The following is a 19,857-nucleotide window of genomic DNA, read 5'->3' as shown; positions in this document are numbered from 1 at the left end:
TGAATGTGGGAGCTGCAAGTGAGCTTTGCAGGAGGGTTGGGGCTGGTGGCAATGTGGTGGAGGTGAGCTGTGGGGCATTCATTTCCAGACCAAAGGATGAATGGACAAATCTGCAGGCAGAACCTCTGAGTATGCTCCAGACAGTGCCTCGGGTAGCGCTGAGGTGGCACCAGCCTGGAGGAAGACAGCTTGTGGCAAAATGTTGTGTCTGGGGTTCCATACAATGCAAAAATATGTCTCAAAACAGATGGTGATATTGTTTTACCCAAGTGTGTTAAGACACAATGGGTGTGAGGGTAGATTTTTCTCTGCCTTGCTTAAAGCAGTGATTGAAACACCATCACTGTTCTCAGTCACAGAATCATAGAATCAATAAGGCTGGAAAAGATCTCAAAGATCATCAAATCCAACCTGTCACCCAACACCTCATGACTACTAAACCATGGCACCAAGTGCCACATCCAATCCCCTCTTGAACACCTCCAGGGATGGGGAATGCACCACCTCCCTGGGCAGCACATCCCAATGGCTAACAACTCTCTCTATGAAGAATTTCTTCCTAACATCCAGCCTAAACTTCCCCTGGTGCAACTTGAGACTGTGTCCTCTTGCTCTGGTGCTGCTTGCCTGGGAGAAGAGACCAGCCCTCACCTGGCTACAACCTCCCTTCAGGGAGTTGGAGAGAGCAAGAAGGTCTCCCCTGAGCCTCCTCTTCTCCAGGCTAAGCAACCCCAGCTCCCTCAGCCTCTCCTCACAGGGCTGTGCTCCAGACCCCTCCCCAGCCTCCTTGCCCTTCTCTGGACACCTTCAAGAGTCTCAATGTCCTTCTTAAATTGAGGAGCCCAGAACTGGACACAGCGCTCAAGGTGTGGCCTCAGCAGTGCTGAGCTCAGGGCACAATGACTTCCCTGCTCCTGCTGGCCACACTATTCTTGATGCAGGCCAGGATGCCTGCAGGATGCAGCAGCAGATATTTTTCCTTTGGCAGTGTTTCCCCAATACCTCTTTACCACCTGATACTCCTCCCAGTTCATCTTCCTCTGGATCTGGACAGACAACCAGGGCTCTAGGCTGGCTAATAGGCATTAGGAAAAACTTATTAGAAATATATATAGTCAGAAAAATCAGGTTATTGATGGATCACAAGAAAGCTGGTGAGAGACTCTTTAGGCTGTCAGATAATGGTAGGACTAGGGGCAATGGAAAAAAATTGAAATAGAACTTCTTCAGCATGAGGATGGTGAGACACTGGAACTGGTTGCCCAGGGAGGTGATAGAAGCCTTATCCCTGGAGGTTTTTAAGCCCAAGGCAGATGTGGCTCTAAGCAACCTGAGCTAGTGTGAGGTGTCCCTGTCCATGGTAGCGGGGTTGGAACTAGATTATCCTTGAGGTCCCTTCCAACCCTAACAATCTATGATTCTCAGCCAGCCTGTGGAAGCCTGGTTTTTATCTGGATCCAAGTACTACCTTTAAAAGACTGGGCATGTTTGAAGGGACCTTTAAAACTCACCTAGTTCAACCCCCTCTGCAGTCAGCAGGGACATCTCCAACTAGAACAGGTTGCTCAGAGCCCCATCAAACTTGACCTCGAACATCTCTATGGATGGGGTCACTACCACCTCCTTGGGCAACCTGTTGCGGTGTTCCATCACCCTCAGAGCAAAGAACTTGTTCCTAATATCCAATGCTGTCACTTATGTTTTTCCAGAGTATGAGATAATGATCCTGCTGTCCAAGGTTATGGACTTTGAAAGAATGAATTGCATTATTTTCCCTTCCACTAAAGTGTTTCTCCCCATGAAAGGTGCTACCTGACAGCGCCTGTCATCCGTGGGAGAAGATGCACCATGCACACAGTTTGTCAGGTCACACTGTCGGTGTTAAAGTCCACTGTCAGCTCTGTGCAAGCGTGGTTTGAGCTGGAGCTGAAGGATCAGACAAGTGGAACATTCCATGCTGCAGGTTGTTCATCAGCTGCACTGATTAGTGGCTTGTATTGGGGTAGAGGAGGTGTAGAAATCATCTAAAACAATAAATGTTTATAAATAAGGGCTGGGGGTCATGAGGCAGGGGACAGGCTCTGCTCAGCTGCACCCTGGGATAGGACAAGGGGCAATGGATATAAACTCCAGCACAGGAGGTTCCACCTCAACATGAGGAGGAACTTCTTCACTGTGAGTGTCCCAGAGCACTGGAACAGGCTGCCCAGAGTGGTTGTGGAGTCTCCTTCTCTGCAGACTTTCAAGACCCATCTGGACGCATTCCTCTGTGACCTAAGGGGTCCTGCTATTCTATGGTCCTGCTCTGGTAAGGGAGTTGGACTTGATGAGGTCTTTGGAGGTCTCTTCCACCCCCTAACATCCTGTAAGCCTGTGAACTGACTTTGGCTCTCAGTTGCCTGATGGTGGATGGTGTGATTCGGGATGGTTGATGGGCAAAGCTTTGGTTCCCCAGAAGACAACTGATAGGTATTAATCGAGTAACAGAGGGGATGCTGTTAAATCACTGAGCAGGAAGAAGTGGGTTTTAAATGCTGCTTGCCATTTTGTGGCCTCTCTCTGCGCTCCAGGAGTGCTTGCTGCGATTCAGGGTTATTTTTCTGCTGTGGGATCACGAAGCAGTGAGTGATATGATATGATGTGATATCCCTTTTCTGTTACTGAGACGGCCAATAAACATCCTAATCTCACTTGCTGTGCCGAAGAGCAGATTTACAGCTGGGTGGTGAGCATAAAACAAATGGTTGGAGGGTTCAAAGGCAGACTCCTGCAGCAGACAAGTAGATGTCATAGCAAAACTTGATTTATTTATTTAACTGGGGGGGGGGAGGGGTGTGTGTGTTGAAGTTGGCTGCCTTGATTAATACAGCCTGATGTATGGCAAGCTGTTCAGCAGGAACTCAGCCATATTTCCCCTTCCCCCTATCTCCCCTTCTCATCCTTTGTTGGTTTCTGAATGGCTCCTTGCATAAAGCAGGAACTGCAAAAAATTCACAGTAGAAATATGTCCCCCATAAATATATTTTATTTCCTGTGTTTCCTGGCATGTTCTTTTGATCACAGACTTGGGCTTCCTGTAGAATAAAGATCTTGCAGCCAAGAAAGGTGATAGTGTCCACTGTCCAGTAGTTGTCCCTACACCAGTCTGCCACCCTGGTAGCCCTGTGGGTTGGGTGAGGAGGACGCTGGGAGTTGGTCCATGGACCGAGGTTTAAGGTCATAGAATGAAAGGATTGTGATGGGTCTGGTGCTTGTGATCTGTTTGTCAGTTTGAAGTGAAAAAAGATGTGTTGCAAGGTGAGGCTGAGAGACCTGGGTGCTTTAGCCTGGAAAAGAGCAGCCTGAGAGGGGATCTCAGCAATGCCGATCAATACCTAAAGGGTGGAGGTCTTGAAGGTGAGGCTGGGCTCTTTTCAGTGATGCCCAGTGACAGGCAAAGGGACAGTAGGTACAAACGAGAACACAGGAGGTTTCACTTGGACTAAAGGAAAAACTTACTTACTTGGAGGTGACAGCCTAGACTGCCCAGAGAGGTGGTTGAGTGGTGTTCTCTGAAGAGATTCCAAACCCACATTGTGGTCTTGGGCAACCTGCTATGGGTGACCTGCTTTAGCAGGGGGGGTTAGACTGGGGGGCAACGAGGCTGGGGAGAGCACAAGCCCTGTGAGGAGATGCTGAGGGAGCTGGGGGTGTTTAGCCTGGAGAAGAGGAGGCTCAGGAGAGAACTTCTTGCTTTCTACAACTACCTGAAGGGAGATTGTAGCCGGGGGGTTGGTCTCTTCTCCCAGGCAAGCAGCACTAGAACAAGATGACACAGTCTCAAGCTGTGCCAGGGGAAGTTTAGGCTGGAGGTGAGGAGAAAGTTCTTCACAGAGAGAGCTGTTAGCTGTTGGAATGTGCTGCCCAGGGAGGTGGTGGAGTCACCATCCCTGGAGGTGTTCAAGAGGGGATTGGATGTGGCACTTGGTGCCATGGTTTAGTAGTCATGTGGTGTTGGGTGATAAGTTGGACTTGATGATCCTTGAGGTCTTTTCCAACTTTATTGATTCTACGATTCTAAATGACCTCCAGAGGTCCATTCCAACCACCACCAGGGTGGGATTCTGTGATTCTGTGTTTGAGCCTTGGACTGAGGATGGAGTAAACCTCCTTTGTCCCCTGTTTAGGTACAAGTTGCACTTCTCAATGAGAGCTCAGCAAGGTCTTTAAATTAAAGCCAGTGCTGTATGTTAGGAACTATCCCAAGCCTCTGAAAACTTAGAGTTTTGTGAGCATGATTTAACGGGGTGTAGTCAAGCATGATTTAATGGGAGATAAAATGCATCTTGCTCCGATATCCCATTGATCTAAACGAGAGACAAAACTATAAAGGGTCTGTTTCTTTTTTGCTATTGATTCATGATATTTGGATGTAAATCCTGCAAGCAGGTGCCAGCCTGCATTTAACTGAAGAGAGCAGGATTTAGTGGGGAAAATGTCACTGTGTAACCTGCACTAATGAGTTTACAGGTGTTGGCAGGCAAGTAGCGTTCTGTGCTGTACCAGCTGAGTGTTTCTCATCTAGCAAAGAGGGGATTGTGAGGGATCAACTCCATTCTGCTTCAGTTTGCTCCAGTCAGAAGTATTTTCAGATGTAGAAGGCCAGATATTGCCCTTTTGTAGACTGGCACAGTGCCTGTGTTGTGCAGCTCTGCCCCGGTGCCATGTGCAGATGGGCTCTTGGCTGCTGAGCACCTGATACATGGGAGGAATAGTTTCTGAAAGGACTTTTTGGTAATAATGGCAAGCTGAAAGTGAACAAATTTACATCTAAAATGAGGTGCTGGTCTTTAACCCTGTGAGTGATTTATCACTGATTGACCCTGTGGGTGATTAATCACTGACACCAACAGGAGTCTACCGTGGTGGTCTTTCCATTCTATTTCATTTAAAGGTTTTCAGATGTATGGAGTGTTCCCTTGGAAATCCAGCTTACTGGACCAAGACTTAACTTGTGGGCAGCCCAGATATACTGTGAGCTGAGCATTGGAAATGGAACACGAGCTGCTACTCCTAAAAGAGCTGAGAAGTTGTGAATCCATTAAGGAGTGGATTTCCTTTGGTGTCAGTTCAGGTTCTGGAAAAGCTTGGCAAAAATCTCAGGTTTATTCTTAAGGTCTTTTGCCTCCTGTGTGCTGCTTTGCCTTCAGCAAAGCCTCCCCTGAGAACCTTCTCAACTATCACATTTACCTCATTAATTGGTAATCCCCAAAGAGACCAGCCCACGATCTGGTTGAGAACTACAACTCTGCTAGAATCCAGTTCTGGCCCAGTGTATCCCCTTTTGGATAATTACTGAGTTGTGAATCCTAAGCTTAGAGGTATTTTGGCCTGGGGTTCGAATTTTTAAGGTACTGGGATCTGAATTTTTAAGGTACTGTCTGATAAGTAGCCAAAGCCTGAGATCTGAATTTTTAAGGTACTGCCTGACACACAGCCAAAGCTTTCTTCTCTGAGGATGATAACTGTGGACAGAGGGGAAAGATGTGTCTCAAGTGTGGTTTGATAGCACATGCATTGCTTGGAACTCCTTCCCAAGCCCCTTGTCATTGCTCCTGCTGTGCTCTGGGTTGATGCTGGCTTTTCTGTGCTCTGGGTTGCACTCAAAACACTGAAGGCAGCAGAAATTTCACATCATCTTCCTACCTTACACAGAAAATGCAACCTTTTAGGGTTGGAAAGGTGGTGTGCTTTGGGATATGGGAGGGTGGAGGTGAAGTATGGAGCTCTGTAAGGGAGTGATAGGCAACCCGACAGCCTCGCTTGCCTGCTGCTGGCAGGAGCCAGCAAGGTCCTGCCCCAGTGACCCACTGCCAGACAGTATATCCTCCCCAAAGTGATGTCTGAAATGTTTCCAGGAGTAAACCAGTCAAACCTCTGTTCCTCTGCAGGTAAATTGTCTGAAGGATAGGGCTGAAGCACAGAGTCCAGATCAGTCCCTTTTTTATTTAAAATGCTTAGAAGGGGAAAAAAAAAACAACCAACACCCAAGCCAGCAGCCAGCCACCACCTCACCACTTCTCATCTCACATACTCGTTCTTCCTGCTGTTTCTAACTAGTTCTTCACTGGACCTTCTAATGAGGTTTGAACTCGAGCAATTTTTTTCTCATTTCCCCCTCCTTAGCCCCAGGAGGGCCCTGCAGCCCCAGGTGGCTTCCTGCACACATGCACAAACGCTTCTTGACCCGTCAGCTTGTCAATAATAAACCACTGTGGTGGAGCCTGGAGGGCTGAAGTCTGATAGCACGTGGCTGTGGGGAGAGAACATCACTCAACCCAGCTGCTTTATGCACCAGCAGCTTGAAGGGAGCCCATGTGAGGAACACTGACAAGCTTGATGTTAATTTGGTTTTAACTTGCTGACTTCCCTTCCCGTGGTTGAAACCAAAGCCACCGGAGAGCACCACGGGGTTTATGCAAAGCCTTTGCCTCCCCCCGCCTGCCTTTGGAGAATTGCAGCTTTGTGCATATGAACAATGTGGGTATTTGACATGCTCCCTCGTTCCCCCGGACTTATCTCTTCTCCCTGTATCTTTGTTTGCCTGTCCTCAGCAATCGGGGAAGGAGAGCCATGATAAGAGCGGTGCAGGGCGAATGCGAATGAGCAGGAGATGAACCTCAGAGGGCTCGGTTTGGATTTTCCTCTGAACCTCTTTGATCACAAACTGAGCTCTTTATCCCCTTGAAGAGTGCCCCCAGGGAAAAGCTGCCCAGAGGTGTGCAATGATTAAAAGGAAATAGTCTTGCTCCTGTGACCACCTTCTCTTCAGCTTAACAGGTATTGACACATATCAAAACCAGGTTTTTAATCTTGGAGTCAGTCTAGTTCGACTTTCCTGGCAGGATTTCAGGGTAAGTTGTCACTTTGCCCTATCAAGACTGCTCATTCATTCTTCCCTTTGGGTGATTTTGGTTTTTTTCCAGCCTTGAGTGTGTTCCCTTTTGCAGGCAGCTTGGCTTGCTTTAGGAGAAGCAATAGTTAAATGGAGAAGCAGACCCTTGTTTTCATCCAGCATACTTGTTTAACTAAAGAAGATGCATAAAGAACTGTATTGCTGTGAAAACCTTTGTCTCCCAAGTCTCATTCTGGAGTCAGAAGAATGCCTGCTGTTGCCTAAGAAACACCCAGTACAATTAAATACCGAGTCATTGTTGGGCAGTCAATGAGCTTGAAGGGACTGGGATGTTGTTTGGTCTTTCTTTGCTTATCTGGGCAGGATTTCCTTGGTAAAGGCTCATTGTGTTCTGTAAACGCTGCTAATGTTGCATGTCTAATCCGTCATGAATGCAGAGAGGAGCAGGGAGCCTCATTTTCTTCTTCCCCCCCCTCACATGTTTATTGTAGGGAAGGCTGGAGGGTTTGCTTAAGTTGTTTGAAGCCTGTTTGGTTCTGCACAGACTGTCTTCAGACCGTCCTTCTCTTGGGGAAAAGGAAGCTGAGGGGAGACCTTTTTGCTCTCTACAACTCCCTGAGAGGAGGTTGTGATGAGGTCAGGGTCGGTCTCTTTTCCCTAGTATCAAGTGGCCTCGAGTTGCACCAGGAGAGGTTTAGGTTGGATAGAAGGAAAAAATTCTTTCCTGCAAGAGGAGTCAGGCATTGGAACAGGCTATCCGGGGAGGTGGTGGAGTCACCATCCCTGGAGGTGTTCAAGAAATGTGTGGACCTGGCACTATGGTGCCATGGTGTCCTTAGGTTGATGGTTGGACTTGATGATCTTGGAGGTCTTTTCTAACTGAAATAACTTCATGATTCTAAGATTAGACTTCTACGTCTTGAGAGGAGTGGCTGAGAGAACTGGAGTTGATTAGTCTGGAGAAAAGGAGGCTGAGGGGAGACCTTCTTGCTCTCTTCAATTACCTGAAAGGAGGTTGTAGGGAGGTGGGTGCTGGTTTTTTCTCCCCTGTAACAAGTGACATCGAGTTGCATCAAGGCATGTTTAGGTTGGGCATTAGGAAAAACATCTGTACCAAAAGGTTCTCAAAGACAACCAGGCCACCCAGGGATGTGGTTGAATCCCCAACCATGGATGTATTTAAAAGCTTTCCAGGCAGGGTGCTGAACAATATGTTGTGGTAGTGGCCTGGGTAGAGGTAGATAATGGTCAGGCTCAATGATCTTAGAAGTCTTTTCCAACTGTAGTGATTCTATGATGAAAACAACATCTGTATCTCACTGGGAATGATGTGTGCTCCTTGGAAAGCTGTGTGTTACCTGGAAGATCTCTTCCACTTAGCGCTCCCATAGTTCTGCTCTATGGGTGCCCTTGGTCTTGAGGTCTGTTGTACCAATCTAAGATGAACTTGTCCAGGGTGGAGCTGGCTGGTAGGTGACCTGAGGACTCCTTCCACTTCCACTCTAATGCACAGAAATGTGTCAAAGCAGATACCCAGCCACAAAACCAGCTTGAGATAAATAATTACCTCTGAAGCCCAGAGAGATAGTCACAACTTTTTGTTTTTAATATATCCTGGATGTGAAGTACAGACACCAGTTCATGGCGGTGCTCCTGGCTACTTCAGAGACAGAAATCTGCTCAGCAGTATCTGCAAAGAGTGCTAAAACCTGTATCAAGACTATTTAAGCAAAGGTCATTTCCCCTCCCTTTGGTTCCAAAGCAAATAGGAAGAAAATTCCCAAGTGCCATTTCAGAGGAAGGCTCATTTCTGAGCCCCTATTGATTTTAAACCACAACAGGCATGTGGAGTTTCACTTCTGATGGCAAAGCCACTTTCTCTTCTGGAAGCTACTTTTCATGTCATGCCCATGGACATATGGACACAGACACACCACCCACCCCACCACAACCTCAGTTCAGGGAACTGTGTGCTTGCAGCTTGTCCTCAGTACTCTCTGAGCTCAGAGGACACTCTGTCACTCTCTCTTCTAGACAGCACCGTGGACACCAGGTGCAGGCAGCTGTAACACATGGTCGTGTGAAGCTGTGAGGTGTCAGCCCTGGGCTTGCACTGTGTATTTGTTGTGAGCCTGACTCCAAGCTCTGCAGTGCCCTCTGTTAACCCCATCTCTCTCTCTCTCTCTCTCTCTCTCTCTGCTTTTTGTGCTGCAGGTGCAAAGAGTTGAAATACAGCAAGGACCTACCCCAGATCTCCATCATCTTCATCTTCGTGAATGAAGCGCTCTCCGTTATCCTGCGGTCGGTGCACAGCGCTGTTAATCACACCCCAGCTCACCTCCTGAAAGAGATTATCCTTGTGGATGACAACAGTGATGAAGGTTAGCAAGGCTGGGATCTCTGATCTCCAAAGCACCAGCAGGGTGTTTAGTTTAATATTCCAGTTTGAAGCCATTTCCCCTCATCCTGGCACTGCAGGCCTCTGCAAGCAATCTCTGTCCATCCTTCCAGTAAGCCCCCTTCAGGCAGTGGAAAGCTGCTATTAGATCTCCCTGGAGCCCTCTCTTCTCCAGGCTGAACAACCCCAGCTCCCTCAGGCTGTCACAGGCTCACAGGATGTTAGGGTTCGGAAGGGACCTCTGAAGGCCATCGAGTCCAACCCCCTGCCAGAGCAGGACCATAGAATCTAGCACAGGTCACCCAGGAACACATCCAGATGGGTCTTGAAAATCTCCAGGGAAGGAGATTTCTTTGAATGTTATGGAGGAGTTGTGCTTCTTCAGGAGCAGTGATGCTGCTGGGAGGACCATTGTGTGAGGTGGCACTCCAGCTTTCTCCTGCTTCTGTAGCAAAAAAGAAATAGGACCAAACTGAAGTCAAAATCTGAGATAATTATTGATTGAAAGTGTAGCTGAAAGCTAGAAAGCTGAAGGCAACCAGGAGGGCATCTTACCTTTCTCTTCATGGTAACATCCAGAAGGTCTGCTTTCAGGTGCATCCTTGTTTCTAATAACACTTTGGTTGATGCTTTAAATATTTACCATGCAGATGAGGGACAAGAGCCTGCAACCTAGTGAGCTTAGACTACTTTGGCCTTGTGCAGTGATGTTAGATGAGAGGTTTTCTCTCTGTGTGCCTCGCTTTCCCTATCCGTAAAATAATGTCTCAGGCTTTATAAATGGCTGGGACCCTGCAGAGGCCCTCCTTCCTCTAATATTATGGTTTTGATATGAGAAAGATAAGTAAAGAGGAAGAAGAGGAAACAAACACACCCAGCCTGCTCAAGTCAGGCCACAACTCGTGAAGGGCTATGTTAGGTTTCTCCCATTACACACATGTTTGGTTCAGCCTGCTCCCAGCCACTGTTGCAATGCTTTTCCTTCTGCCTTTTGATTCCACAGAGCCACAGGAGGTGGTTTCATCTGGAAGCATTTTCAGACTTGGATTCTTCCAAGATTATTGCCCCGCCCCAATATAGAATCATGGAATTGTTTCATTTGGAAAAGGCCTCTCAATCATTCAATCCAACCATCAGCCTAAGACCACCACAGCTATTAAACCATGTCCCCAAGTGCACATTTCTTGAACACCTCCAGGGATGGTGACTCCACCACCTCCCTGGGCAGCGTGTTCCAATGCCTGACCACTCTTTCAGTGAAGAAATTTATCCTGATATACAGTTGGATAATGAAACTAAGGGTAGATAGAAATCTCCAGGAAGAACAGCAAATAGTTAAGTGACTTCAATGCCTGCCTTCTTTATTTGCACTGCATGTTTTTAATATTATGTTAAAAAAATAAAGGACATGTGCTGTGATCAGAAGAGGAGAACAAGAGGAGTGCAGGACGTGGAGAGCTCATTTCCAGAGGGAGCTTGAGAGGTTGCTCGTCTGTCTGCAGTGAGATGAGATGGTGTACAGCGAGCTACTCAAGCCTGTAAAAATAGGCTCTCAAATACCACAGTAATGAGCACCATAGAAAGCTGATGAATTATAATTACCAGTAAAAAAAAACCATCCAGGGCAGCTTCTCAGCTGATGGAAATCACAGTAGCTTTAGTGCAAAACCTAGGATGATGTGCACCAGTGAAGCCGTGGGATTTCAGAGCTGAAACTGTGTGGCTAGTCAAGAGAAAGTGCAGGTGATGTAGCACTGCAGTAGTTAGAGGGCTCAAAATACCCCAATGTGATCCTGCTTCTCCCAGTTTTACCATATCAATGGGGTGAAGAGATGAACACTCTTCAAAAGAGAAGCCCTGGGTAATAATTATTGAGCTTCTCTACCCATTGCTGTGCACAAAGAAATGTGTTTCTAAACAACCTCCACCCATCATTCAGTGTGCAGCACTGAGCCTAATATTGAATCAAGTGCTCTGGAGAGGCACAGGACAATGAGACAAATCCTTTTGAAGAGTGTCACCACACCCCCCCAACAAGCTGAGACTGCAGCTGGCAGCAAGGATGCAGAATGAAATCTCTTTATCCCCTGCTGAGATTGCAAGGCACCATCCACCTGGTGGTATGCTAACACTAGACCAGTGCTGGTGGGGTCTGGGAGTGGGGCTGGATGGTGGCAGTGTGTTGACAGGACAGTCAGACAGGTGGCCCAAGCTTGTAGCATGGCCAAACACTTCCAGTTCTTTGTGCTATTTTTGCAGGCTGATCAAGCTGCCGGGGTTGTGTTGGGAGTGTCTTGTGGCACCCACCTAGCCAGGGAGGCTGGTCATAGAATGATATTGTCCCCCAGTACCACATCTCTGCCTCTTCTCAGTTCCTCCAGGGATGGGGATAACAACCACTGTCCTGGCAGCCTGTTCCAGTGAAGAAGTTTCATCTAATCTCCATGCAAAGCCATTTCCTCTTGTCCTATCCATTGTGACTTGTGAAAAGAGACCCAAGACCCACCTCTCTCCAACCTCCTTTTTTTGTAGTTGTAGGGATACAGAAGGTCTCCCCTCAGCCTTCTTTTCTCCACACTAAACAATCTCAGTTCCCTCAGCATCTCCTCACCAGCCCTGTTCTTCAAGCTCTTCATAATTTTCATTGCCCTTCTCTGGACCTGCTCCAGTACCTCAGTGTAGTTCTTGAAGTTAGGGGCCCAAAACTGAACCCAATGCTCAAGGTGTGGCCTCACCAATGCTGAGTACAGGGGGACAATTACTTCCCTGGTCCTGCTTGTCACGCTATTGCTGGTCCAGGCCAGGTTGCTGTTGGTTTTCTTGGCTACCTTGGCATACACTGGGTCATACTCAGCTGGCTGTTGATCAAGACCCGCAGGTCTTTCTCTACTGGGGAGCTTTCCAGCCACTCTTCTTGAAGCCTATAGCCAGCAGATAACTTTAAATAGAGGGAAAAATTCATACATCATGTGCTGGAGGTGGGAAAATTCCATTCTCCATGCACACCTAGGCAATATGCACTCCACATCCCACCAAGAGGATGCACAGATTGCATCAGGATGTGAACATCCAGGGTCTCTAGTGATGGGCCAGGGTTGTGCTGAGGGACTGTAGCACACCTGAACACCAAGATGGCTTTGTCCTCAGCAACCTTGTGATGGAATTATACAGGGAGGGTGGGTGCAGGGAGCGAGGTGATGCTAATAGCTGGTGGAGTTAGTTAGTAATGTCAGTATTATGCTGTTGAGTCTTTGTAGGCATCGTGACAAATGAGATTCTTAAGGAGGGATTTGAAGGAAGATAATGAGGTAACTTGGCAGCTGTTTATGGAGAGCTCCTCCCAAGCGTGTAATAATCCAGTTTTCTCATGTAAAAGAAATGATGCAAACCAGAACACATCTCTGGGCCCCATGCATTCGCTCTCAGCACTATCAAGGAGCTTCAATGACAGGAAAGAATTATTAATGGCAATAACGTTGTCATGTAGTTCCCACTAATGGTAGGAAATAATTGTGAGCAGCAATAGCAACATCATAGTGCTGATGCTTTGGATATTACAAAGTCGTTGTAATATATAGATTTGGCTGCAGCAGGAAAATAATTACAGGAAAACAGTTTCTCATGAGCTCTAACACTTGGAGATGAATCCGGGAGGATCAAGCGCCGGTGTCGAGCAGAGGACGGGGATGGGTGGCTGAAACTTTAGTGGCTGTGATTGAACAAGAGGAGGAATGACTTTAACCTCTTTGTGTGGCCTTCCAGTATCTGAAGGGGGCCTACAAGAAGGCTGGGGAGGGACTTCTTAGGATATCAGGTAGTGATAGGACTAGGGGGAGTGGAATGAAGCTGGAGGTGGGGAGATGCAGGCTGGAGGTGAGGAGGAAGTTCTTCACCGTGAGAGTGGTGAAGCCCTGGAATGGGTTGTCCAGGGAAGAGGTTGGGGCCCCATCCCTGGAGGTGTTTAAAAGCAGGCTGGATGAGGCTCTGGCCAGGCTGATCTAGCGTGAGGTGTCCCTGCCCATGGCAGGGGGATTGGAACTAGCTGATCCTTGTGGTCCCTTCCATCCCTGATTGATTCTATGATTCTATGTGGGTTTGAGGGACAATTTCTGTGGGTGTGTGGCTTGTCACGGTGGCCTGAGCAAAACCTGTGGGGGCTCAGGTTCATATATCTGAAAGAAATTGACCTTCAGAGAGCAGTGGCTCAAAGCCAATATCTGTGTTGTGTCCTGGTGGGTTACCAGGAGCAGCCTCTGGGAAAGCTGCTAAAGGCTCATGAAAGTCCATAGCTCAGGGCAGGTGTCTGTGTAGGTTTCATCAGGGAGCATTTTACCTAGATGTGATGAGGAAACAGAACTTGTGTGGGTAATTGAAGAGCAGAGCATGTCCCCAAAGCAGGTATGAAATGACACCTGGGATTTCCAAGTCAGCTTCAGGTTCTAAAATTAGTCCCAGGGACAGAGGTAGGAGCTGCATACCCTGCACACCCCGGCTGCCATGTGCCCCTCGGGTAGACCACTAGTGAGTTACACAGGCACCATTAAACCTTCTGGTGTTTTGTAGCTTTCAGAGTGGAACAAACTGCTTCTGAAGGCTCGTTAGACACGTCTTCTGCTCAGCTTTGTTGCAGCGTGGTGTGTACAACAGCCCTGCACAACACAACAGTATGCACTGAAAGATTAGACGTTAATAAACACAGTTGTTCTGATTCCTTCTGTCTGAGCCATAAATAGATGTCCCAGTTTGAGGCAGATCCTCCCTTGCCTCCCACCGGGGCAGAAAACCCCCCGAGGTTCACACAAACGGATTGCAGAAGTGATGGAAAGTTTAAATGGAAAGGCAGTGAATGTTTTACAGAGAGCTACAAGCACAGTGGCAAAAGAGATCCCAAAGCATACCTAGAAGCCTCCCAGCATTTCCCTTCTCCCTACCTGAGGGTATAACCAAAACCCCCCCAGGGCTCTTTCTTCCCTCCCTCCACTGTTAGGCTAATCTCAGCTGGCCAAATCTGAGATTGCCCTTCCCCCTTCTCCCCCTGGCATTAGGCCTAGCCAGGCCCAAGAGGCCCTCGAGATAACTCCCCCTCCGTTACCAGATAGCGAGCATCTCCCACGGGAGCGGTGAGGGAAGAAAGAGGAAGTGCAGGGCTTTGCAGATGGATTTATAGGGAGCAGGACATTATGGGAGTGAAATAGACTATTTCCTGTGTCCACCCACTGGGCTGGACACCCGGGGCACCAAAGGTGTACCTTGTGTGGCAGCAGCAGAAAGCACCCAGCCTAAGCTACCACAATAGATTAAAGATACCACTGTACTGTAATGGAGAAAAGAAGGCCAAAAAAAAAAATCCCTCCTTGAAAGAGGAAGCTCAGGGAGTTGTAGCTTGAACCAGAGCTGCACATTGGACTTTGTAAAGACTTCCCTTTTTTTTTCTCTTGTCTTTTTCTTTTTTTTGGAGGCTGCTTTTGTTTGTGTTTGTTGCAGGGCTGTAATTACAAAGGCAGTGCACAGGTTGTGTTTCGGAGTGATAACGTGCTGCCTGGGTTGTTGGAGGGATGCAGCGACGTGCCCCCTGAGATGCTACGTTATCTCGCAGCTGCACACGTTGTCTGAGGCTGCAGCTTAATCATCACCTGCTCCCTTTCAGCTCCTTTATTTATTTATTTGGTTTTCTGTCTGTCTTTCGGTGGTTTTAATCGGGGATAATATCTCTTTGAAAAGCAAACCTCTCAGTAGAAAAGAAAACCTTTGGATAAAAGACTGCTTACAGGAGCTGGCTGCACTCAGACATGCTATGGGTTGTAATTTACCTGGCTGTAATGTATTAGCTGTGACTTGATAGATTACTTTCTTGTTTTGCAGCTCATTTCGGCAGCAGCAACAGCAGTTCGTGCACGCTCCCCCGGGAGCTGGCTCGCCTGGGTTCTGTGTGTTTGTGTTTAGAGCAAGGTTTTAACAGCACTGCAAGAAGCTGAATCATATCTCAGCGTCTCCTAGGCACTGAGCCAACCCAAGAGCCTAATTATCCCGACTGCTCAAGCTAAAGATGGGTTGCTTAATTGTGGCTGTCCTGGTGCTGTCCCGCTGGTGTGCGAATCCAAGGCTTTCAGGTCCTGCCAGGGCATGGAGGAGAGCAGCAGACCTGATTAGTTTGTCTCCAGTTCATGTAATCATAGAATCACAGAATGACGTGGATTGATGGTGACCTGGCAGTGCTGGGTTGACAGTTGGACTTGGTGATCTTCAAGGCCTCTTCCAACCCATGATATTTTATAGTAGGGGTTGGAAGGGACATTTAGAGATCATCTAGACCAACCCCGCTGACAATGCATACAAGCTTTGAGTTGGCAGGGACCTTAAAGATCACCAGTCCCAACCCCCTTGCCATGGACAGGACATCCTCCACTAGACCAGACTGTTCAAGGCTAGCTGGCCTTGAGCAGCTCCAGGGGAGGTGTCATCCACAACCTCCCTAGGCAACTTGTTTCAGAGCCTCACCACCCTCACTGTAAAGAATTTCTTTACAGTAAGGATCATCTAAAGCTCCATTGAAATAAAGCCCCAGATCTGGGTCAAATCAAGAATATGAGATTTGGCAAAAGGTCTGCATCTAACATGACGTTCTGGTGTCACAGGACATTGAAGCTAAGTGCTGAGGTCCTGCATAAAGGCTTAGGTTGAATGAACTCCTGGAAACTGACAATGTAGGTGGGCTGAGAAACTAAATCTTCCTCTGTCTGATAGCAGCTGAGCAGCTCTGCTGCGTGGCTCTGTTTTCCTGTGTGAGAGTCTGGAGGTTGTGTGGGCATGGACAAACTGGAGAGACATTTAGCTTTCACTGAAACAAAGCCTTGCAGCAATGCACCTGGTGGGACCAGTTTTGCCTGTAACCCTGTGTGAGAACTGATCCATGCTCCTGCTCCCCTCTTCAATATTTGCAGGCAAAAAGCTTCAAAGACTCACCTGGCTCCGAGTGTTGCTGCAAACATTCTGGTGTTAATTTATTGCAGTTTCTTTTGTGAGTTTGAAATCCCACCCATGATGGCTTTGGTGTGTTTCAGGCAGGCAAGAGCATGGGACAGGGAAGGCTGGTGGCTCCCATGGCGCTGGAGCGCTCCCAGCCCTGACTCCTGTGCCCTCCAACCTTCAGCGTTTCTGATAACGGCCTCAGGCTCTGTGGACTTTTCCCACCCAGCTCAGCCTGGCAAACACAACTATGTTTTCTTTAGGGGTGGAGGGGAGGTGCAGTCTATTCCCTGGGACCACCTGGCCATTGTTGTGTAAGAAATTTTCTGCCATTGGTAGTTCCCTGAGCTCCTCTGATGCCATTGATCTTTCTTTGTGTGGCAACAGGCAGTTCCCAGCTTTAGTTCTGGGGACTTCAACAGGCTTTGGGGAGATTTGGGCAGGATTTGTGGTGTGAAGCAGTGAGCAGTGGATGTTCCTGGGTTGCTTCTGGGCATATATCCATGACATGGTTACTTTCAGTGGCCTCAGGTGGTTCAATTTCTCTGGCAGGCCTGTTTCCCAGAAAGCTCATGTAGGTGACAAAACACTTTGCAATAGATAACATAAGTCATTGCAGCTGGCAGATGGGGTTTTTTAATAGAGCAACAGGTCTATTGGATTTTAGTTCCTTGGACTTGCCCTTCAGTGAAGATCAATACAGACAGATGGAAAGCAAAAAGCAGGGTTGAAATTGAACCTGCTGGCATTTTTAGTAGGGTTTCTTTCTGCAAATGTTCCCTGCAAGCTGCTTGGGCAATGGCAAAGGCTAAACATTCACAGATGCCTCTGTGTCTGAATGATGACTGGATGCTTAATAACCATAACTTAGGAGTGATGGGGATGTGCTCCAAAGGATGGTCCAGTAGGCTTCTTCAAAGGATGCTGAGTGTGGGAGGGAAGAGTGCCATGGGGCACACATGAGAAAGGATCATCTAGAGTCCATTGCAGTGCTTAGTTTGAGCCAAGGCTGGGTTGATGCTTGGATGGGATTTCTGCAGAGCATTCCTGGAGGCTGGCATTTCACTTTTCTTACCTAGTACTGGATTTTCCACACCTGCACTTCTGGATGCACTGAAAAATGAAATCCAAAGCTCACCCTATCACTGTCCCTGCTGGCTGGCTGCTCAGTTGAGTGCCAAGTATGTGTCTCATCGTACCAAAATAGTACTCAGCAGCTGTTGTGCACCATGTGCTCTTCCTGCAGGGATGTAAACCAGCTCAAGAGGGTGAGACACTGGCAAAGGCCAGCACAGATATGCTCTCCATTAGGGCTTGCACTGGCCTGAAAGAAAAGTGAATTCTGACCCAAAAGGTATGTGTGATGAGCTGACCCAGACACGTATGGAGGGCAGGGAACCAAGCCTGGAAATCTGTGCAAGGTTGTACAGGAAGCCCCTAGCAGAAGAGGCTCTGGGACCACATTTCCCATGTCTGGTTAATGCCTTCGTTCCTCCTGAGTGTTTCTTCAGTTGGGTAGCAGCCTGTTTAGGGATGCCTGTAGCATGCGTTGAGGGCAAGAGAAGAGGGCACTCTGCCCTCTGCTGATGACCAGGATGGTGGATTAGAATGATGGTAATCATAAACATCTTGGCTGGCTCTCCATGGTCACCTTGTGAGGTTTCACAGGTGCATGGGTGTGCTCTCAGAAGATGAGTTCTTCACCTGTTGGCATCCAGCACCCCTTCAGAAAAGAGCAGGACATGGCTGTGGCTCCCCAGGGAGTTTCTGACAAGCTGCTTTTACACTATGCAGTGGGCATAGGAATCTCCCAGGCTTCACCCTTCACTGCCTTTGAGACATGACGTTGAAATTCATCCTGTTTCACCAGAGCTAGACTCTCCTTTTTTTGCTGCTCAGACAATTCCCAGGATGAGCTTTCTGGAGTTTTCCTTCAAATGAGATGAAAACTCCAAGTTGAAATTAGCTTTAATTGTAAAGTCTAGCTCCTGCTGCCATGGTCTGCAGTGTTAATGACCTGACAAAATCACATGAAATGCTGGGGCTGAGCTTGTAGGGCTTCATCTGTCAAAAAAAAAATAGTATCTGTGTCTCCTTAAAATCTTTTGGGAGAGTTGTTGTCTCCATAAAATAGTTTTGTGGGTTGTTTTTTTTTTTTCTCTCCTCTGAGTGGCTCAGCATGAAATGGAAGTTGCTGAGTTATGTATGTATGTGATGCAGATGCTTTGAGTTGAGGAAGGGGCTCATTTGCTTTATTCTTTTTATTCCCACTTCAGCATAAAAGAGAAAGGAGACTTTGGGGAAATTGATATGTGAAGGGAACCATCCCAGAAAGACAGTCTGAAGAAAGCATGTTTTATGTGCTTGGAAGAAGGCATGGAAGGGAAGGGAGCAGATAGTCCTTTTTCCTTTGATGATTTCTTGGGCTAAGGCCAGCAGATGGGATTTGATGTTGAGTCTTTTGCTCTCCATTGCTGTGCTTCTTTCATGTAGGAACCCACGTGTGCCTGTACACCTCAAGTGTTTTACCATGTGGATTGTATTAAAGGTGACTTTCTCCCTGTTTTGTGTTGTTGTGGGGGTTTTTATGGATTTTTCTGTGGTTTTTTGTTTGTTGTTTTGTTTTGCTTTTTATCCTGTGTGTTGAAAGGTAGCAGACTATAATTTGGGGTCACTGACCATATCTTAATTTTCTCCTTTTCTGGACCCTCACAGGGGTAAAAGACATTCTTAGAAACTGCCTTCAAGATGCTGAGTCCATTCAGGCACACAGTGCTGTTGCTTAGCTGTTAGAGTAATTTTCATCAGTAGAACTTTGTCCATTTCACTGTTGCACCAGGAAGCCTAAGGACCAAGGTATATCATAGAATCATAGAATTATTAGGGTTGGAAGGGACCTCAAGGATCATATAGTTCCAACCCCTCACACTAGATCAGGTTGCTCACAGTCACATCCAGCCTGCCCTTCAAAACCTCCAGGGATGAGGCTTCCACCATCTCCCTGGGCAACCTGTGCCAGTGTCTCATCACCCTTGTGGTGAAAAACTTCTTCCTAACATCCAATCTGAATCTCCCCACTTCTAGCTCTTCTCCATTCCCCCCAGTCCTATCGTTACCTGACACCCTCAAAAGTCCCTCTCTGGCAGAGTCCAAGCAGTTTCTCAAACTGTTGAAAAACACACAAGTACTTAGCCCTTGTGGTAACCTTTCATTTGCTTCCACTTCCAAAGTCCTCTGTGTCTTTTCTCCTCGGTACTTGCAACTATCAAAAAGTTTGTTCTCAGCCATAGGTGGGCTTCAACAACAGAAGTGAATGATCTTCTGTTTCCAGTGAACTCAAGGCTGATGGTATGAGGATCTTCTGAACACAGCCAATAATCTCTTTCATCCTACCAGAAAAGCAAGGGGGAATTTCAACTTTTCTGGTGGTAGAGCTTGGAAATTCCAAGAGTGTAGTAGTGAGGGTGAGTCAAAAGGATGGTGAAGCTCATGTACACAGTTTTGATGCAGTTCCAATGACTTCAGATGGGTTTTGCAGTATTTTCAGCATCCCATTCAGCTAAAAGCTCCACCAGAAATTCAGAGCAGCAGTGGCTGG

The 19,857-nt window shown here is 47.5% G+C and overlaps 1 protein-coding gene across 1 annotated transcript in view; it reads left to right on the top strand.

Annotated features, from left to right (window-relative positions):
• The window catches only part of GALNT17 (polypeptide N-acetylgalactosaminyltransferase 17), a 270,097-nt gene that overhangs the window by 78,412 nt on the left and 171,828 nt on the right, over positions 1 to 19,857 (top strand). The window contains exon 3 of the mRNA XM_009900481.2: positions 9,110 to 9,276. Coding sequence (XP_009898783.1) covers positions 9,110 to 9,276 — 167 coding nt within the window. The remainder of the gene's footprint in view (positions 1 to 9,109; positions 9,277 to 19,857) is intronic.

The sequence above is a fragment of the Dryobates pubescens genome, chromosome 13 (genome assembly GCF_014839835.1).
Source record: "Dryobates pubescens isolate bDryPub1 chromosome 13, bDryPub1.pri, whole genome shotgun sequence".
NCBI lineage: Eukaryota > Metazoa > Chordata > Aves > Piciformes > Picidae > Dryobates > Dryobates pubescens.
This window is presented reverse-complemented; position numbering and strand designations above follow the sequence as displayed.